General features: G+C 36.2%; 1 protein-coding gene across 2 annotated transcripts in view; it reads left to right on the plus strand.

The window, feature by feature from the left end:
• Positions 1–22,820, plus strand: part of cass (apoptosis inhibitor cassowary) — a 238,578-nt gene that overhangs the window by 195,446 nt on the left and 20,312 nt on the right. For both annotated transcript variants that reach the window (XM_069840839.1, XM_069840840.1), the window contains exons 7-8: positions 12,530–12,699; positions 12,934–13,156. In XM_069840839.1, coding sequence (XP_069696940.1) covers positions 12,530–12,699; positions 12,934–13,156 — 393 coding nt within the window. The remainder of the gene's footprint in view (positions 1–12,529; positions 12,700–12,933; positions 13,157–22,820) is intronic.

A 22,820-nucleotide genomic window follows, 5' to 3' on the forward strand; every position in this document is an offset into this window, starting at 1 on the left:
GTTCATGTCCGAAAATATGTTATTGCGAAATTCTATCTGTATAATCACTTTGCAAATGTAGTATGTTATGAGTTATGGAAATAACAATCTCTTAATTTCTAAAATACTGTTAAGCCTATACGTCTCTCAGAATATTAGTCCTTATGTTAAAAAAATGACTTATTGCAAGTTTATATTGTATCTGTATTCTGTGTATGAAATAAGAATTAATATAATATGTTATGAATTTGTGAGATATATTTTCCAAGCCATATTTAAAAAAACTGGGTATGATATAAGTGGGTGTACAGCTGTTAAGGGGTAAAAAATCTTCCAATATACACTGGTCAAAAAAAGTTAAGCATATTTCCAGTTTACCCAATAATACCTGACACTTATGTTTCTTTTGGTTTTATGTGGCACGTGTTATGTTTACCAATTCAAACTCTTTCATTTGTTTTAGTCTGCATCACTAGGTAACGTCCAAATCACGGCTAGTGAAGAAAAGCCTTTAATTCGAGCAAAGTTCAGTCAGTGTCATTTTGCTTCATAGTGCTTCATAGTGCAGTAAACAAAGTCTGTAATTCGAGCAAAGTTCAATCAGTGTCGTTTTGCTTCATAGTGCTTCATAGTGCAGTACAATGGCTCGGAACACCCTTACAATGGCAGACCGCATCAAAATCATCACTTTGATGGAACAAAACATGAGACAAGTTGATGTTGCTAACATCCTTCATGTGAATCAGAGTATTGCCTCCAGACTGTGGAGAAAGTTCCAGGAAACCCAGTCAATAGCAGATCGACCTCGCGAAGGCCGTCCACGCAAAACAACACCAGGTCACGACCGGTATGTAAGGTTATCTGCACATAGGAACCCTATAGCCTCAGCTACAACTCTGCGCCATGACCTGCGCGAAGCCACTGTGTTGTTGTAAGTAGCCAAACTGTGCGCAATAGACTTCATGACATAGGGTTGTATGCTCGAAGACCACTCAAGACTCCAGCACTCCGTCCACATCACAGGGGTGCTCGTGCAAGATGGGCTAGAGCACATGAGAATTGGACACGAGGCCAATGGACCAGAACTTTATTCTCAGACGAAGTGAGAATGGGCCTACACCCTGACAACAAATCTATTCGCGTATGGAGACGAACAGGGGAACGAAATCATCCCTCAATGACCGTGGAACGTCACCAACAGTTTGGTGGTTCAATCTTGTTTTGGGCAGGTGTCATGTTTGGCCGCCGCACACCACTGGTTTCAATAGAGGGAAACATGACTGCTGCCGTGTATGAGAACAACATCCTCCAACCCATAGTAAGTGGTTTTGCAGAGACTGTAGGAGAAGGGTTCACTCTACAGGACGATAATGCTCGGCCTCATCGTGCTCATAGTGTGCAGCGGTATCTTGTAGAACATGGGATCCGAAGAATGGATTGGCCAGCATGCTCACCGGATATGAACTGCATAGAGCATGCATGGAGCTTTCTCAGGAGAGTCATTTCCAATCGTCCACATCACCCATTAACAATTCAAGAACTCAGGAATGCTGCCTTGGAAGAATGGGTCAATTTGCCTCAGGAGAGCTTAGATGCATTGGTACTGAGTATGCCCCGTTGCATACAAGAGTGCCTCAGGGTTCGTGGAGGACCAACACATTATTAAACAGGGTACTGAAAGCACCATCTCCTTTTCTTTGATGATGTACGAATTTCAACTTCCCTTATCTTTTCCGTTGTTTCCAAACAATGCAACTTTTTCATTTCATATTGAGTCCATTGTTAACAAATACTGTATTTCTACTTTTAAGTTTATTCTGTGGAACCAAGAAACCCAATTATAATTTATCTATTTTATTTTAATTAATAAAAACAGTTATATGCCTAATTATGCTTAACTTTTTTTGACCAGTGTAAATTAAATTATATATCTACATATTGATTCGATGCTGAAACTGATCAGAAAGAGGAAAAGGAATTATATTTTCGTTGGGTTTTACTTTGTTCAAAGTTTGATTTTTCTATTATTTTATTTGTATTTCTGGCAGTGTGGAAGAGAAGGCCTAATGGCCTTAACTACACCAGAATAAATAAATAAAAACAAATAAATATATGAATTTAAAAAAAAAAACCTTGAACGTCAGGCACATGATGATATATTTTCTTTTCGGTGCCTGATTTACAACTGTTTTAAATTGAGTTAACGCTGGCAGGCATTTCGCTAAGGAGTTCATCAATTCATGTAAGTGACGTTAAGTAAAGATTAATCTTAGCTTAGTAAAGGCAATTCGTTTTGGTTGTCTATAGTTAGGTTTCCGAGATTTCCGAAAATGTAATAAGCAGTTTAATTAAAAACAGAAGCAGAAAGGAAAACCCGTGCAACGCTGGGTGCTTTTAGCTAGTCCTAAATAAAATTGTTCATCGCAAATCATTAGCAGTTCTAGTGTTTCATTCGTTGCTGGTTGTGGTAAATAAAATAACTCATCATGGTAGTAAGAAGTGAAGTGGCTCGCTATTCTCCCTACAACAAAATGATATGCTTGGCAGCGATCACAAATCTAGTCGATTAAACTAAAGGAATATAAAATTAATTTTGATGTAGTTTAAAGATTCAGCTAAAATAGGAAGCATGATTCAATTACTAATGCCTCTTTCATAGTATGGCACTATTACCTAGGAAAATTAGAGAATCACACATATAAGTGTCTACACTGCATCACCATTAAATATCTGAAAAAGACCCACACCACTTGATTACTAACTGTAAAAATATTTCATTTCTAATAATAATATTGTTATCTTACGCAAGTTCTGTAGTTTTCAATAACATAAGATATGAATATACGGTATAGCCGTTACTCAGTAAATTATAGAAATGAAGATCTAATTTAAGATATTCGCTACATCTACTTACTTAACTCAAAAGATTTCACTTTTATATCATCTATATAGCATTAATGTGTATCATTACAATAGTTATTGATGTACTAATAACAGTAATAAATTATATAAAATGTTGCTGAAGCAATGAAAAACAAGAGTTGATATTTTAAAAGAAAATATGTAAACTGCAGTAATTATCAACAAGTATAATAAAATAATGTCAGCATTTTTACATATCTAGTCAGTGAGATGCATACACCTTAAGACAGGGATCGTCAGCACAGAGCACGCTGGGGCTAGTCTCTCTTACCCGCAGAAAATGCAGTGCACTAGGGTGCACTCCATAGCTGCTAGTGGCTATGCTCTCTATCTCTCCCTGTTGCACGACAGTGCACATAGGACAGCACCGCATACCCTTTGCACATTTCAGCGAGTGCTGACGACCACTGCCTTAAGATATAGATTGAATACCACTGAGCTATGCCATGGAAGTAATGTACTTATTCTATATGTGCTTTCCAGTTCAAGGTATTATCCAATCCCAAACAAAGAAACATGTGCCTAGAGTTTTTCAGATCAATTCCATTTAATCTAATATTGTATTAAAACTGAAAATTTGATGTGGAGGAGAGTTATATCTTTCAGAATTATACTTTTTGGTATTTCACCATGTCGTAGAAATTAACATTTCCAACATTTTGTACCTACTACAGCCTACTCTGTTGTGTTTGTTATGCTACTTCAGACGACTGAGCATAGATAATACTTTGCTATTGTTTATTTAGGAAACAGTTGTCAATAAGCCTTGGTAGTGAATAGACGTTAATTGAGCCCTGCTCTGATGTTGCAAGTAAGGAGGCCATTGTCCTCAGTAAAATGTTATGGAAGGAGATTCAATCCAAGAAAGTGAAAATGTATAACAGTGTACAATAGGACATATTAACAGGGATGAAGGAATTAGTAGATCGGAATATAGGAAGTATAAATAATGAAGAAAGGACAAATCATAATGAGTAAAGTGACAGCAGACAGGATATTGAAAGAGTTACGACACGACTGGGCACCAAGATCGAATTCTACTCTCTCACAGGAGCCATATGATTTCTCTTTAACCCCTTTCTTCCCCACCGAACACCGCGAAGCATTGATGCCATGACGGATGAATATTAAGCGTCCCCATTAGAGTTTTGATTTGCTCTCGGTGTGCAGCCCTGAGTTAAGATAAACATAGAGGGACACAGTGAGAAGATTCAATTGTTGAGACAAGAAATATAACAAATGAAGAGGAAAATTAAGCAGTACGAAATAAGTCACAGAAGGAGGACATTGATATTCTTCGGAATAGGGGAAAAGGGACGTGAATTCGCAATAGAAGCCAGTGAGGCAGTGCACAGAGAGATCTTCAAACTGGAGGTGAGAGCAGGAAATATTGAAGATACATGTAGAATTGGAATAGGATGTAACAGGCCTAGTTTGATAAGATTCTCAAACATAATAACCAAAGAAAAAATATTAAGGAACTTACACAGAGTGATGGGAACAGGAATGAGGATTGAAAAAGACTTGAGCTACGAGATCAGATGTAAAACAAAGCTACTACTCCCTTTCATGAAGACGGCAAGAATGAATGGACACTTTGCCAAGTTATATGAAAATAAATTAAAGTCAGTGGGAAATTATATGACGTAGAATTCTGTAAGGAAATTGAAAATCACCCAATATTCGGATTAAACACGAAGAAGTGAGAACAACAACATGAAAAAGAACAGAGGAGATCTGAAGAAATAGACACGAGGTCACCAGGTACTAATGGACAAAGTGATGGTATTACAATTGTGAGGAAGAAGAATGGTAATAGGAAAATAAAATGAAGCAGCCGTCATTATCGCACAAACTGGAAAAGAGAGAATATCATTGGTATAGATTAATACCGACCTGCCCAGCTAAACAGAGGTTAAGAGAAGATCGGAATTCGAACGTGACAAATGGACAGTCTGTTCAGTCAGCAGCTGTGGTGGAAAGTAACTGTCATAACAGGATCATTGACCAGGGACGTATGAACGACAGAGTTAAGGTGCTGAATTTGCAGAACAAGCACATTGTGCCGGTGGAAGTGAGACAGGACCAGGAAATGGAAAAGAATAACGAGGCGGATATGCTGAGACCAACAATACTTAAGAAGAAAACAGATATGAGTGACTTAAGTACCACAAATGAAATCTGACATGAGTAAAAATTTGAGTGATTTGGGAAGCGAGTTAAATAGCTTAGGGGAATGAAGGTCAGTGCAGAGATGACATGAGTAAAAATTTGAGTGATTTGGGAAGCGAGTTAAATAGCTTAGGGGAATGAAGGTCAGTGCAGAGATGAGATGTTAAAGTGTTTTTGTGAGTGCAAGGGATGAAATGTGAAGAGGTGACGAATAGAAAAAGGAAGGCGAGTTTATAACAATTACGGGTGAAGTTGATGATTCTGGTCCAGCGAAGGTTAAGGATATAGATGATTTTGTTGGTGGCCACTGCTGCTCTGCCAGGCCAATAAATATAGCACATGATGTTAGTAACTTATGTATCATGAGGTGATTTAGAAGTATTGAAGTTAAGGAATTTCGATTGAACTAAATGCTTATCAGCTAGTGAAATTTGTTGAGTTATTCCATGTAAGTAATTTTTTGGAATATATATTAACTGCCCCCGTCCAATAAACAGTTCTTTCGACACTGGTAAATGGGAGAAGAACGATGTGTGATGACTAGGACTGATATTCGTATTAGTTTGAGATCAGTTCGTCACCTGAATGCAAGAACTAGATAACTCAATTTTTCCTATTTTTAGATATTGCCTATTTACCTATTTATTGCACTAAGGAATATGTGTAGTTTTATTTGACCTATTTGTTACATTGGAAAATAAATGTCACTGGTATCGTTCAATAAGTTACCTAGTTCTTGCATTATATTCTGTGCGAGTTTTGCTATGCTGTAACAGAGATAACTGAAAAGACGCAAATTTTGTGTTACCTAGTTCCTGCATTCAGGTGACGAATTGAAGGTGAACACACGATGCTGGACAGAATGTAGTCGATGTGTTTCAAGTACAGGCATGGAAGCAAATTTGACACATGCCTAAGCAAGTACATTCTGTGTTTTGCATACAATTATTGCGTATTATAAAACAAAGACAATACAATCATTGTATATAAGAGTTAATATCAGAAAGATCTAAAATGCTGGTGAGGTTGAGAATAATTGTTGGAAATTATACTTAAATTGTCACAAATGTGGTAAAACATAAGTCTGAAAAGATGTTTTTTTACAACAACAGTCATTTTCAAAGTTTCAAATTTAAATGACTGCCGAGTGTAGGTTAGTATAACCTTGGATGCAGAAAAACTGCGTTCAACATCAGCTGAAATTGAGGACGCATATATAAAATATTTTACATCATCTGTTTCTACATAAAGTTGATAACAATCGCACTTGTCATGTGACAAAACTTTTACAATTTTGCATAATGGATTAAAACCGTTTTTTTTTTTTTTTTTTTTATTACTGTGTTTATTTTCCCACAGACCTTTTTGCTTATATCATCTAGCAGATCATTCACTTTTGAGATGAAATTATTTACTATCGAAATTTGCTCCACCAATTTCACACCAGTCTTTTTCGAGACATTCGATTGTAGAGGGGATAAATCCAAAATTAGATTAAATATATTCACACTGTTTTTTAATATTTGGGTCACCAAGAAGATTTGGGCATTACTTATGGAAGCTCCATCATTTCCGTCAAACATCTCTATGACTCCTGTTACCCTTATGTACAATGATTGTATCGTCTTGATTTTATAATATGCAATAATCGTGTACAAAACACGGAAAGTACTTGCTTAGGCGTGTGTCAAATTCTCTTCCTCTGCCTATACTTGAAACACGTCCGGCGTCATGTCTTCACCTTCAGTCGACCTCAAACTAATACAAATATACTGATGCCACGGCCCTAGTGATGACTGAGGAATGGATTTATAGTTCCATACCTATTTTGTTTGCTGCGCCCTAGGCATTATGTTATTAATGTCTCTGTGTTTCATTACCTCTGATTGAGATTCTGGCTGATATGTACACTTAACAGCAAAAGGAATGGGCCGCCAACAATTTCCAAGTTCCAGAGACATAACATTGCACATGCTCTTATCGTCAAAGCCGTAATTCACCAGGTAACACATAATTAAGCCATTTAAATGTGCTGTATTTTGTTTAAGAGTCTAAAATATGTTATAAAATCGAATGGAGGGTTGATTCTAGATACATCAGGGCCTCTGAAGAGTGAAATAATAATAAAATTGATAAATACAAAATCAACTGAAGCGAATATTATGCTGAAACAATATTAACAGTCTCAGTAGCGTAAGTCGTAAAGGCATTGGTATATTGAACGAGTTAATAGTAGTAATTCAAGGTTCGAATCTCCCACAATCTCTCTCTCTCTCTCTCTCTCTTTTTTTTTTTTTTTAATTACAAATTTTCCATCATATACGTCTCGCAGTCGACCTGGTTGGCGAGTTGGTATAGCGCTGGCCTTCTATGCCCAAGGTTGTGGGTTCGATCCCGGTCCAGGTTGATGGCATTTAAGTGTACTTAAATGCGATAGGCTCATGTAAGTAGATTTACTGGCATGTAAAAGAACTCCTGCGGGACAAAATTCTGGCCTATTCGGCAATGCTGATATAATCTCTGCAGTTGCGAGAGTCGTTAAATAAAACATAACATTTACGTCTCACAAAGCTATATTTATATGGCGACATCTCGTAGAATTTGCCCAAACTCTAATAAATAATAAACCTCCCTCTCTCTCCCAAGCAATACTCTTGTCTGTTAATAAAACGTTCTGTCTCGTCATTATGCTTGAAGATGGCAGAGAGACAATAGAGAGCTGTGAGGACAGAACTTTTGACGATGGAGGATGCCGTGGACCGTCTAGCGTATGCTACTCTCCGACAGGACTTCAATTGGGGAAATGTAATTTTCTTCAATGAGGTAATTTTCTCCAGTAGCAACAATGGTCCTGCCTAATTTATCGTATGGATGGCCACCAATACAATGAACGTTTCGTGAGAAGACTTAATAGGTTGGGTCACGTGTTGCGGGTGGATGTCATACAATGGGGTAGGACTTCTGGAATGCATCGGTTTATGACAGAAGTCTACGAACACATTTCGCCAAATGTAATGATCTCTTCTGCCCGAGAATGATATCCAGAAGGAACACTTTTCTTCCAGCAGGATAATCGCCCGGTACACACTGCCAACTGGATTCAAAGATAGTTTACGAGGAGGCCTGATATCGACCTGGTCGACTGGCCCCCAAAATCACCAGATGTGAATCCGATTGAAAATTTGTGGGAGGAAGTGGCCATGAATTTAGACCTGTTCCATAACCTTGTGGACTCTATGCCGTGCAGAAAGAGGCAGTTAGTTTGTGGACGAGATACTAGTCCCCACCACAGGCCTTTTTTTTGTTAATATATTGACAGATTGTTTGTTTTTTGTTTATTTAATTATTTATTTATGTTTGATATGCGTCCGATTTTTTAGGATGTGAAACAAGTACTTTTGTTTATACAGGCCAGGTCTCGCCTATTAATAGCCCACAAGTATTGGGCAATAATATTTTTACAAGGCAGGCATAACGAAGTTTGTTAACAAATGCCATTTCACATTTAAGCTAATAAATTAATTAAAAATAAAAATAAAAAATAATAATAATTTGACCGCACCGGGAGGCAAACTCAACCTCTGGTAAGGATGTCAGACATCTTACCATTGGGTCACACACTGCTCGTGAGGTTTACTACATTATACATGGACGACTTTCAATGAAGAGACATCACAGCAATGCCTTGCAGTGCGTTAAGTTTACACGAGTGAACTGCGCGATAGAACATAGCATTTCTATTGACCAAGAGTCAGCCCATTCTTTTTGCCATTAAGTGTACATCTATTATCAGGCAATACGTCTCACTTGACGATTTATGTCAGAGGGAAAACATTTGTTTGTATGCATCTGAAATCTGATTAGTGTAATATGTAGCTAATCGGCGATGTATGCAATGAAGATGGTAAGGAACTCTCCACCCTACCCCATTATCTCGTGGTCTAGTTGCCTTATAAGTTGTGCCATGTTGGTATCACTTGTGAGATTCAGACCTGTCTTCGGACAGTTGACTAAACAAATACATTTCATGTACACAGGATACCCCTATTAAAATTCTGAAGGATTTAAAATGCCTAAATGAACCATAAACTATAAATGCCAAAAATGATGTTTGTGCTGGAAAAACGCCTTTTTAATATTCTGCATATATTTAAAATAAAAATACCGATACTAATAATTAGACCTAGGATTTTAGGTTAAATGCCTTTTTTTTTTTTCTTTTTTTTGTAGGGATAAACTAAAACTAGTTAAATATCTTCACATTTTGTGTAAAATATGGATGTTTGAAAGTGGTTTTATGGTGGCTAAAATGCCTATTTTGCCCATTGAGACCTTTTTTTAAGGTTTTAGATCATAAAATTGCTTATTCCTATTTGTTACATATCTATTTTTTAATTTTTGTGTAGCAGTGAAAGAGAAAGTTATGAATGTCATGGGGTGGGTATAGTTCAAATATGCTGTAATAGTAATTTTAGGAATGAAGAAATTCTTGGAAGGTGTCTGGTTTTGTTGAGCACTTGAGCAGACAGTAGAAATGTGATGAATCGGGAGGATGTAGTTCTCCCTAAAGAAGTCAGTATGGCAAATATTGCTAGATTTAAATATGCATCCATTGCTTCGGTATCATTGAGAATAATTTTTTCGTTTATAAAATTGTTCTGTCTAAGAAAAGACTAAGTTTCACAATAGAAAATTAGAGATAAACGTTGTTAAGTATTGGAATGTCAATTATGAATAAAGTGCTAATTGTAAATTTATTGATAAAGTAATAATTTAATTGTAATATGAGTACTTACGTATTAGCAGCCTTAGAGCTATGAGACCAATGAATTCATTAAAAGTTACGTACCGGTATTCATAATTTTAAGATTTAACAAAAATAAAATTTCTAACCACAATATTCTTTTACTGTTTTTGTCACTGTATACTGTAATGTTTAATACTCACTGATTAATTACATTTTTATAGTTACTGTAGTTTGTAAAGATAAAAATTACATTTTAGCTGTATAAAATAATATTTTTATGCTGCTTGAAATTGTATTTTTAGGATCTAAATTAGTTTTCTTGTCAAGCACCCCTATTAGGCAAATTGAACTGACCAATCAGCAGTCAGTCTCTTTCACTTAACAGATTTGAGTCAGGTCTGTAGCACACATTGTCAGCTCCAGTTCTGTGTACATAAATTCCACCTAAAATGGAATATTTACTAAAATTAAAATTATTAAATGTTAATTTTATTTAAACTCCAAAGTCCTAAATTGGATTTTATAAATTCCTAAACTTTACTTTTTTAGCACCTAGAAATCCATTCCCTAGTGATGATGATATTAATTCTGAACTTCAATTTCTGAAAGGAGTCTTCAGTGAGAACGGTTACCCAAGTTATGAAATTAATAGGGTGATAATATGTATAAAAAAAAGAAGAAAACTACAGAAAAATCTGATTCCTTGACAATAATTCTGTATTTAGAATCCATCACAAATCAGATTAATAGGTTAGCCAAAGTCAACATAACTATTTCGGTTCCACTTAAGAAAATAAGTAACTTCCTAAAATCCATGAAAGACAGCATAGGACTAAAAATTCCGGGAATTTATGAAATATGTGAATATAAGAAAGTTTGTATAGGTCAAACAGGGCGTAATATTGAAACAAGAAAAACACTCAATAATCAACCAGACAAGTCTGCAATATGCGAGCATTGCATCAACAGTGAACACAGGATTGTATTTGCTAATGCCAGCAGCCTGCCTAGAAAATCAGACTATTGGGAACGTATATTTAAAGAGACTATAAAAATGTATATACTGTATGTTCCAATACATTAAACCAGGAGAGTGTGTACTTTTTGAGCAAGGCATGCAAACTGATTCTATATGTTCTTAAAACACAGAGTAGAAAATTTTAATATGTATTCCAAACACTTACGTGCAGTAACTCGATATATTTTATTCTTTGATGAGCACTTAGCTCATCCATAAGTCCTTTAACTCTAATAGGTACATTTGAATCACCTCTGGATACATAAGTTTCCAACATTATATGCCATATTTGCCTGGTACAGTGGCAGTGGCCTTAAATATCATAGTGTTCTGCCCAAGGACAGGTCTTTCACTAAACCCAGCATTCTCCAATCTTTCCTATTTTCTGCCTTCCTCTTATACGATCCATGTGTCTTAAAGATAGCATCATGGGTACTTTACACAGATCATATTAGTTTTTTAGACTAAATGATTTGATTTTTTTTCTCTCTGTGCTTATAACAATATTATCAACAGAGTAGGTGACCCATCTGGTCTTACCTATCCACCCCGATGGCGGAACCTGTATGTAGTTCTGAATATTAATTTCAGGACACAGTGGAACATCCGAAAGTCTAATTCTGATTAAATTCACAGTGAAAGCCAAAAAGTACTTATTGTTTTTGTTTTCGTTACTTTTTCCTGTTTGGTATTCCCTGTTGTGAGCACGTGTGAAAGTGATGACAATTTATTTCTAGTTTTTTAACACTTTGTTCTTGAAACTGATTGATTCTTTCTTCAGTGTTGGTCTCCTATCATTTAAAGAATTGGTGATGTTATGTATTTTTTTCCCCATTTTTTTTTTTAATACATTTTGTGAGAATGGAGAAAGTTACACAACGCAGAGCTGCATGCATTGTATTTTTCACATGACATAATTAGGAACATTAAATCCACATGTTTGTGATGGGTAGGGCATGTAGCACGTATGGGCGAATCTAGAAATGCATATAGAGTGTTAGTTGGGAGGCTGGAGGGAAAAAGACCTTTGGGGAGGCTGAGACGTAGATGGGAAGATAATATTAAAATGGATTTGAGGGAGGTGGGATAATGATGGTAGAGAATGGATTAATCTTGCTCAGGATAGGGACCAATGGCGGGCTTATGTGAGGGCGGCATTGAACCTCCGGGTTCCTTAAAAGCCAGTAAGTAAGTAAGAAGGTTTGAAATCTATACCTTTTAGATAATTTGACATTTCTCCTAAATACTGCTGCTTTCTTTCTCCACTATAGTACATCTTTTGGATCCTTGGTCGTTTCTGCTTTCATTCTGGATTCTTGCATATCTTTTTAGTAATGTCAATTTGTCTGTCCGGAAAGTAATATAAGTTGTTTTTGTTTTCTCTTGTTATTCATGTTTGGCTGATTTTAAAATGATTTTATCTGCTCTAGAATAAATATATAAAAGCGATAATAATAGTAATAATAATAATAATAATAATAATAATAATAATAAAAAAATATTGAGTTATCGAAATAATTCAGGAAGTAGCCTACTGCAGTATCACAGTTCTGGGGCATAGGTATCATCAATTCCATCAACATTACCTTATAAGTGATGTAGAATCATTAAATAATTGGTTTACAAAATAAAATATATTATTACTATTATTATTATTTATTTATTTATTTATTTTTATCTATTTTTTTAAGGAATACATGCCTCTACCACCTGATAGTGATACAGAGAAGCCCAGCCAAGAAGAACCACGTCTCGAGTTTTCTTATGTGGAATGTTTGATGTATGCATTTCATCGGTTGGGGAAGCAGTGTCCAGATGTTCTAATCAAGGATACAGATAGACAGAAGGATTTCCGATTCCGGTTTGTATAATTAATTAAATATTATTGCCATTTATTCATAATCCATTAGAACCCTCATATATGATTCATTCTTGTGCTTGCTTTCAATAGACATGCGACTATAGAAGTATGGCTTTACAATAAGTGAAAACGTAATGTAATAGTGGTAGGGGATTGAAATAATTTCATTACTCTTCATATGTTTATTTAAAGCTTGATAACTCTTAAAGCTGTTTGTTGTAATATGTTTTGCAGATTGCAATACTTTGCTCGTGGCATCCAAGGTTATATTAAAAAACTGCGGGAAGCCCTTCAAGGAAAGACTGCAGAGGAGCTGAAGACTGAAGAAAATAAGATCAAAGTTGTTGCTCTTAAGACTACGTCCAATATCAATACTCTGATCAAAGATCTGTTCCATAGCCCTCCAAGTTTCAAGAGTGTCATTAGTTTGTCTTGGAAACCAACAGCAGGAAGTGCTGTAAGTAAAAATTACAGTACCTAATAAAAAATTGATGTGTTAGTATATAAACCGAGACTATAGTTTACGAAAGTTTTTTTCAGGTGCTCGAAAATGGATCTTCTGTTGTCCCTTGAGGACAGATGTATATTGACTGAAACTGTGTTTAACATCACATGATTAATGGGACAGTATTTCAAATTCACAATATCTTGTGTGGTTAATAGAATATTACAGATATATTAATTTGTCCTACAGAATTTATCTGTAATATTGACACTTAATATTTTTAGGAGAAAAATTCGCTCTGGCGTCGGGGATCGAACCCGGTCCTTGGTTCTATGCACAAAGCGCTCTGACTACTGAGCTATGCCGAATTCAATTCACAGCACCAGACCGAACCCACAGGCCACAAAGGGACCATAGCGTCCCTTCAAGGCCTTCATTATCTCTATGGCTGTTCCCTTTTCTGGGACGCTGTGACACCTGTCCCTGAAGCGTGGCCAGCAGCTGAGTAGTTTTCTCTGCTGGTGTCCACCCATTATGTTCCGTGATAGCCTCGAACTGGCGTCGAAAAATCGCCCAAGACGTCGTGCCGTCGAACTTCGGCATCTTGACGTTCGAATGTCTGGCTGGAGGCGATGGTTCCACAGGGCCATTATCTGGGGTCCTTAATTTTGTTGCCGCTTCTTCCATGACCTGTCGAACCTCTTCGGCAACTATCTGTTTATGTTCTCTAGCCTGGTGATCCATTAACGCAAGTATGTGCTTGTTTTCCTCAGCGTGTTTGTCCAGCAACTCACTCGTCTGCTCTTTACGCTCGAGAGTGCGGATTTTGCCGTCGAAATGGTCTACGTCCTGTCTTAGTTCGGCCACTGCTGTATTTACAGTTGCGAAATTCTTGTTTAGTTTGTCGAAATCGGCTTTAAGTTCATCTTTCATGATGGTAACAATTCCATGCATGTGCGTCGAAACGCTACCAATTTGTGTAGTGATATCATTTTTTTACTTCACTTATGTGCCTGTTCATGTCGTCTTTCACTTCACTAATATTTTTCTTCATGTCTGCTTTTACTTCACTTATGTCGCCTTTCACTCCACTTATGTCACTTTACACTCCACTTATGTCACTTTTCACTTCACTGATGTGTTTGTTCATGTCGGTGGTGCTTGCAGGATCTGCTGTAGCGAAGGGTTATCCATTATGTTATTATGTCCGTCCACTTGTGACACCAGTGTAACTTTAATACAACAGTAATGTGTGACTTTTATTTCTAACTTTAATCACACACCCGCCAACAATGGGTATTCCACTCAACATAGCAACACAGTAGTCGTTATTGTACTCCTCCTAACGACAATGACAATTCACGTGTATTATTGAGAAGAACAACAATGTACTCCTGATTTCAACTAATGTTCACAAAGCACTATGTACAAACAAAACTGGCAGTTTTCAGTTCACAGTTCGTTCACCTTTGCTAGTTCTTCTAGCTCACTCACTCAAGTTCACTGTACATCGAACCCCCAAGCCTTCCAGATACAGTTTACTGCACTTCGAACCCAAGACTTCCGGATGTGTTGCCTTCGACTGGATTCTGCCACAGTTACTCACGTTCACTACACTTCGAACTCAGCTCCACTGGACACGTCTCCGCTAACTAGCTCTGTTGCAGCTGACTGAACTCTGAAGGCTGCTCGCGCTTTTTTATTTATTAAGTCACACTTCTCGAACCTTCAATCCTCGTGGCTTACAGAATCTTCGGGAACAACCTGTTTTCGGACGTTACCCTTACATCCGTCCCCTCCACTCTGTTTCCCTTGCCATGCAGCGTTTCAGCATCCACCAAAGCCCGAGCCCCCCGCATCCTGCGCCTCAGTGCCCACCAAAGCTCGGCTTCCTGCGACCTCCCTTCCTTCTGCTGGACACGTGCTCGCCTCCCGAGGCAACTAGAATCTTCCAACACGGTTGCCACAGTATATTATTTTGTGTTTCAATCTATTTAAATTTGTTATTTTTCACTGTAACAACAAAAATATGTTTCATTAAGCCTCAAGGCATTTACTCTAATTATTGTATCTTGGTACTCTTTGTCAATGGCAAAGAAGAAATATATATAAATAAAAATAAAATAGCTATTAAACACATTATTTTAAAAGCAATAATTAGCTATATTAAGAGATGGCTCAAAATTTGCGAATTAAATAAATTATTTACTAGCAACAATTGGTAATAAGAAGGTATTACAAGAAATGGCTTAAAATTAAAAATCATATACCTAATAAAAAAATAAAAATCAATGGTAAAATTATAGCATGCGAAATTGAAGACTTACAGTTTCATAATAGTTGATTAGAACTAATACGATTTTTTTCCCCTGGAATAATTTAACACTTCACAGTTTCAGGAATATTCTATTCAAGAAAGACATAAAATAATTGTATGATTTAGAGTTCCTAAGTATATTGGTTAACGGTTTGGTAAATGTATAATATAAAGTGTTCAGTAACAACTCAAACTCGTATCTTTCATGGCAAAAGACTGGACAGTCATATAATATATGTTTGACATCTTGAGATTCTCCCCACAAATGCAAGTTGCATCGTCTCTAATATGGAATCTATTTAAGTATTTCCCGAATTTCCCATGCCCAGTCAAAAACTGTATCAGTATGAATTTTGGCGTTGTTACTTTAAATTTATTATTATTATTGTTATTATCATCATCATCATCATCATCATCATTATTATTATTATTATTATTATTATTATTATTATTATTATTATTAGGGAGGGCCTATCATTTTATGAAATGAAGGTGTCGTGTTTCATCTTCCTGCTCTAACAGAAGAACATTCCACTTCAAACTGACCAAGATTTGACATTGCTGTCTGATTTTTTTTTTTTTAACTTTTCGGACACATGTCACACTTAATTTAGTCTTGGGCTGATTGTGAGATGAAAGGTAAAAATATAGTTATTACTATGGGTACTTACATACAATAAAAATATGGAAATATGTTGTGCTTAGTCAACTGTCCGAAGACAGGTCTGAACCTCACAAGTGATCCCAAGAAGGCACCGCTTATGAGGCAACTAGGCCAGAAGGTAATATGGTAAGGTGGCCAGTTCCTTTCCTCCTCCATTGCATACATTGCCGACTAGCTACATATTACACTATTCAGACTTCAGATGATTGCATTTATTAACTTAAAGTGCACTGAAAAGTTTTATTTCGAGATTTACTCCTGGGTATTCACGAACTTTGAGATAAGCATTGTAGATTAGTAGACTTCCCTCAATGGGCTGCCAGTTTGATTTTCACAAAGAACAGGCATTGTTTTAGTGGTTGAAAAGAAATTGAAAATACTAAATAAAATATGGTAAATGAACAGAAAAATGAAGAATGAGAAATTAAAAAACAGACCTGCAGAAAATTTTCCACATATGCTTCTACATGTATGTTCATATCAATAACCTACGAAATACAAATTCAAATGTACTATGGATCTTTTATTATCAGCTCCCAATAACATGATATTGAAAAATGAATAAGTGAAGAAGACGTATAATTGGTATGTTGAACTCGGTTCTTTGGAATAGGAACATTTTAAATAAAACAAAAACCTTAATTTATAAGTCATTGGTACAAAGTGTTATTGTCATGTGGGGCAGAATCTTGGACATTAGACGAATACAAGAAAACAAATTATTGGCTACTGAAATGGATTTCTGGCAGAGAACAGCAAGAAAATCAAAAAGAAAAAAAATTAGAAATCAAAGAATTAGAGAAATTATGGAGGCAGAAAAGAATGTTATTGAAGTAATTGAGGAAACAAGATTAAAATAGTTTGGATGCGTGAAAAAGATGAAAAATGGGAGAATACCAAAGATGATGCTGGAGTGAACTGCAGAGGGAAGGAGAAGAAGAGAAAAACGAAGAGAATAATGGATGGATGGCATCAGAAGGAGTATGATTAGAAGAGAGCTTACTGAAGAAAATGCTGAAGATAGAGATTTGTGGAGGAGGAAAATTTCTTTGGGTGAAGGATAAGTAAAAGGTAAAAGGTATCCCCATAACATGCCATGAAGGCACTTGGGGGTCATGGAGGTAGAGCCCCATGCTTTCCATGACCTCGGCACTAGAATGAGGTGGTGTGGTCGGCACCATGCTCTGACCGCCTTTTACCCCCGGGAATACTGTACTGTAGAAAAATCCTAATAATAAGAAGAAAAATTGTATCAGCATAGATGTTATCCTAGATCATAAATGTAACAAATATGTCGGGCTTATAGGCTTTGAGGTTAACAACTTTTGTCAGGTTTACTACACTGCCATCTAGTTATTACATAAGGAGTCACGTCATAATTTCCATTTGAATTGCATTAGCGACTGTGCTGCCATCTCGTGTTCGTTTATGGCGGACGGGTGGCGATCCTGGCGGTTGTTCTCTTCAAAGTGCTGCCGATTTTAACGTAGCGAGGAGTTATCTGTTACATATATGATCTAGGATGTTATTTATATAATAATAATGTTTTAATTACATTTCAAAACTCGCGATTAACTCAAAACCCTTGGCAAATGGAAACATTTTGTAAACAGATTTGAAATCAGCGCAAAGATTTTTATAAGAAGCCCCCAAACAAAAGTTTGAGTCTTGAGTCCTCCGCCAAGCAAAAACACTTGTTTAACTCGCCACAACTTGGCAGTGAGTAAAAATTTTGAGTAGAGACAACTTTTAAAAGTAATTTCCATTTTATTTTCAGCACTTTTCTCTTTGCCCACTCATGTGAAGTGAAAAATAAAAAAAGTTTGCCACTTACCAATTTTTGAACAAATCACTTCGAAGTTACTATCTTTTTCTCTCATTAAAAAAAAAATTGATTTCGAATTTTTTTGTATGCTTTCCTGAGATATTGACCTATCAATATGTAACATTACAGTGCAATTGATTATCATAAGAATTACAACATAATATGATGTTTAACGGTGTGGAAAATATTGTTCTCCTCTGCTAGTTGCAAACGGCAAAATTAAATGTACTGTACAGAGTCTTCATTAAGTATCATAATTTATTAAATTTTAATTTTACAGAAAAAGTTTTATACAAAAGCTGTTGGGAGTAAACCATACAATATAATACTAGTGTTCGAAAAAAAAAAAGTTATTCAGGCATATAGGGTGTGACAGTAAACTTTATTTTTTTTTAATGGCACCCTGTTTTAAGATTGACATATTTCGAATCTTCATTAAATTTTAGATGTGAATTTCTTCCTTTGAGTTTTTTTTTCTCTTGTACAGAGGAGGGACCCGAAGGTTTGCACTGCAGCCTGAGGCTTATTGTGCTTACCACTACTATTCTGTGAATGATTGGGTAGCTGAATGGCCGAGCTGTTGTACAAGTATAGCACACTGCACCATGAACTGAATTCGGGCTATGGTATGGATGATGATGATGATGATGATTATTATTATATGAAGGGCTTAGGGCAACATAGTGACAAGCCACACTCAAATTTTACAGGAAAACAACTCTTAAGTCATAAATCTTTAAGAGCTGTTTTCCTGTAGAATTTTTGTGTGGCTTGTCACTATGTCGCTCCAAGCCCTTCATATGTAAATTAATGATGACGAAATGAGTCTTAGGTCCAACATCGAAAGTTACGCAGCAATTCTGCTTCAATTGGTTGAGGGAAAACCCTGAAAAAAACCCCAACCAAGTGACTTGTCCCATTCAGGATTTGAACCTGGGCCCACTCGTTTCACGACCAGATGTGCTGACTGTTACTCCACAGCAGTGGACTTCCTTTGGGGTTACTTGAAGTCCAGAGTGTATCAGGATAAACCAAGAAATACTGAAGACTGAAAGGACAAATTAGATATGAGATGAAACAGATCAGTCATATACCTATAAAAAAGACAATGGACTGTTTTCATGATAGACTGGGTCATATGTGATTTGATTCTGGTTCAGTGGAAGAGAAGGCCTGATGGTCTTAACTATGCCAGGAAAAATAAATAAAACTATTATTATTATTATTATTATTATTATTATTATTATTATTATTATTGTTGTTGTTGTTGTTGTTGTTTGGCTGTGAATAGTTTTCATTTTGAGCATCTATTGTAAAGTTTGGTTAGTGATAGTGTTTTGTTTAGTTCACTGGCCTAATTAGAAGTGCCATATTTTGAAATGATGAAATGAGGGACAACCCTATATTTTGAAATGATGAAATGAGGGACAACCCTATATTTTGAAATGATGAAATAAGGACACCTCTCTCGATATTGAATGAGTCATTACGTAATATTTTAAAGATATCAGTACCCAGTGTATATATTTAATTATGTCAGTATTTAGTAACTAATCACAAAAATTGTATGCTTTATTATTGTGTATATAACATGCTCAAAATTTGTTATATAACATTAACCTATAAATATAAATGCACCCCCCCCCCCCAAAAATACAATTACAATTATAAATCGTGACAATTACATTTACACTTCTGTATGCCATGCATATTTTCCAGATGACCTAATTTTTTTTCAGAATGAGTTTCTTTTTAGGCAAATATGAGTAAAATTGGAAGCTTGTGAAATGCTTGAAGTTAAATTGCACTAGTGCAATTGATCTCACTGAATCAACACTTAGTCTATTCCTCTCATTGGTCCACTGAGCTTTAATTAAATAAAAAAAAGGATTTCAACAGAAGCATTGTGTGCTGGAATAGCAAAGAAAAACTGTGCTATTTTCACTATTTCTGAATACTGTTCCTCACTTCTACAGTTCTCAATATAGTCCAATCATTTTTTCTGTGACGGCACTTGATTGTTGTAGGTGACCGCAAATTTTTACAAATTACAATACTGATCAAAACATTTTGCATCATTTATGTGCAAACCTTTATCAGTCAAAAACCTGATGGAGGCTTCCACACTTTCCTTGTTTTCAAAATCCAGCCACTCAAAACATGAACATTCACTCAATTATGGAATCCATATCTTGAGGTACTTCAAACATCCTTCATAAAGTGTTTCAGCATTGTTATAAATATGTTTAATTTCATCTTCATGCCCATCATTTTCCAATTGCTTGATCATGTCTTTCACTTTTAATGGGATCAAGGTTTTGTTTTTTCTCTCTTCTAAAGTAGCATGTACTGATGAGAGAATCCTTATCATATCAATTGAGGAATTGTCTTCCTTTTCTATTTCACTCAAGTGGGAATGAAACACATTGACAAGAGACTGTACATGATACAAATACACTTCACTTAAAGAGTCTTCGAAAAACTTCATCAGAGCAAGATGGGGATTTGTTGTTTGAGTTTTTTTTTTTTTTTAGTAGGTTATTTTATGACGCTTTATCAACATCTTTGGTTATTTAGCGTCTGAATGAGATGAAGGTGATGATGCCGGTGAAATGAGTCCGGGGTCCATCACCGAAAGCTACCCAGCATTTGCTCATATTGGGTTGAGGGAAAACCCCGGAAAAAACCTCAACCAAGTAACTTGCCCCGACTGGGAATCGAACCCGGGCCACCTGGTTGTTGTTTGACAAAAAGAATGATCGTAAGGCAGGGAACATTTGGATAAGTCTCTGAACTGCTGGGAACAAAGAGAGTGAACTACCTCATTTGTCTGCGCTAGCCTTCGCTGATGACCTTGTTTTAATTGATAGCACTAAAGCAAATGCTACATCGCTTGTTGATTTAGCTGGAAGTAGCTTAACTGAAATTGGTCTTCACATAAATCCAGCTAAAAGCAAGGCAATAGTTTACTGTGCAGATGACACAGATAACTCTACAAGGCTCTGTTATTTCTTCGTTGTGTGATAAAAATGAGTGTATCTGATATCTCGGAGTAGATTTCACAGACAAAATCTCCTTCAATAAAAATAAGACTATCAAAAACCTATCTTCAGACTTGGATGGACTTGTCCAAACAAAATTATTAAAATCAGACCAAAAATTAAAAATCATAAACGAATATATATGGCCAGGTTTGATTTACCCTCTGCAATGTGCTCCATTACCTCAGTTATCTGATGCATTCTTATGAGATCTTGACAAAATTATTACAAGTGCTGTGAAGGAAATTATTATGCTGCCCAATGATACGCCAATTTCAATGTTATACACAAGTAAAAAAGTCCGAAGTTTGAGAATTCTTTGTGAAGAGTGGGAGGCCAGCATTCAATATTATAACATCTGTAATCATCTTCACCGTATTAATGATATGCATCTTAACTTTGTAAGGAACCTGCACCTTGAACAGCAACTGAGTCTATGTAGACTAAACATCAATAAGTCTTCTATTGCTCCCAACACTGAAGGTCGACAATTGAGGGAGATCTTGCGGAACAGAAGTTTTGAATCATGGTGTAAATTACCTCATAAGGGCAAAGGTGTTATCCTGTATTCTGAGTGCCTCAAGGCAAATTCCTGGATGTCATCAAAAGAAAATTTATCAATTTCAGAATACATTAATGCAATTAAAATGTCCAGCAATCTATCTGCTGTGGTTAGATCTGTACTGGCAGAAGTCTCGATACAACCCGTTGTCACCATCCTGGCTGCAACGAGATGGAAACTCTTGGTCACGTGTTGGGATTCTGTCGAAAAACGGAGCTGCTGCGCAACAATCGACACCATAAGGCCAGGACCGGTATTGCTGATGTCCTCAAGCGTCATGGATGGGCAGTACATGAGGAGATCCACTGCGTTTCATCCTTAGATTCGAATAGAAGAGCAGATATTGTAGCCATCCACAGGGCTCAATCTAAGGGAATAGTTCTTGATCCTACAATCCGGTTTGAGAGGGATGCCCTGCAGGCACAACACGTTGATGAGGAGAAGAAATCTGAACCCTGCATCCCATATCTAAGTGAGAAATATAACATTCCCATTAATCAGTGGAGTGTTTCTGGTCTTTTGTTTGGTGCACGTGGCACACTTCCTAAATTCACATGAAATATATTTTAAAAACACTTGGTCTCCGATTTTTTGAAATTCAAAAAATTTAATTGAATATTCTTAATTCAATCCAAATATTACATTACCATTTATATTTTGGCCATTGATGATTATATTGGGTTTGGATTTCTCTGGAACTTTATGGTCACCCTCATTGAGGGCAGATTATTTTGTTAAAATTAATATATACTATGATAAAGTAACTGTTGGTATTTCACACCAACGAAGTCACAAAATTCCTTTAAAAATTCGACACGAACAGTGTAGATTGAGGAATGGTTGTAAACTTTCAAAATCATTGACTGCAAATCAATGTCCAACAAATCTGTCTCATGCTGAATGCAGTTATTAAGAATATGCGCTGGACACTCTACCCCAAGTAATGATAGCTTAATCAGTATCTTCAAATTTGGATAAACATTACTTCCGTCCCTTCTGTTAACATCTGCAAATATTGTATTGCAGTTGTCTCCTCCAAAAGCTATACATTTATTGTGAAGATCAAATTTGTATAACACTTCACTCACATAACTCGCTATTGTCTCAGCTGTTTCATTGGGTTTGCTTTCAAGCTCTGAAACTTTTACATGCAGGTCACCATTTTCATAATCAAAATAATGAATCATAATAAGAAACAACTTAATAGCACCATGATTACTTGCATCTGTAGATTACCTATGAACGGGATATTTTGTAATGACTCCAT

The sequence above is a fragment of the Periplaneta americana genome, chromosome 12 (genome assembly GCF_040183065.1).
Source record: "Periplaneta americana isolate PAMFEO1 chromosome 12, P.americana_PAMFEO1_priV1, whole genome shotgun sequence".
Lineage (NCBI taxonomy): Eukaryota > Metazoa > Arthropoda > Insecta > Blattodea > Blattidae > Periplaneta > Periplaneta americana.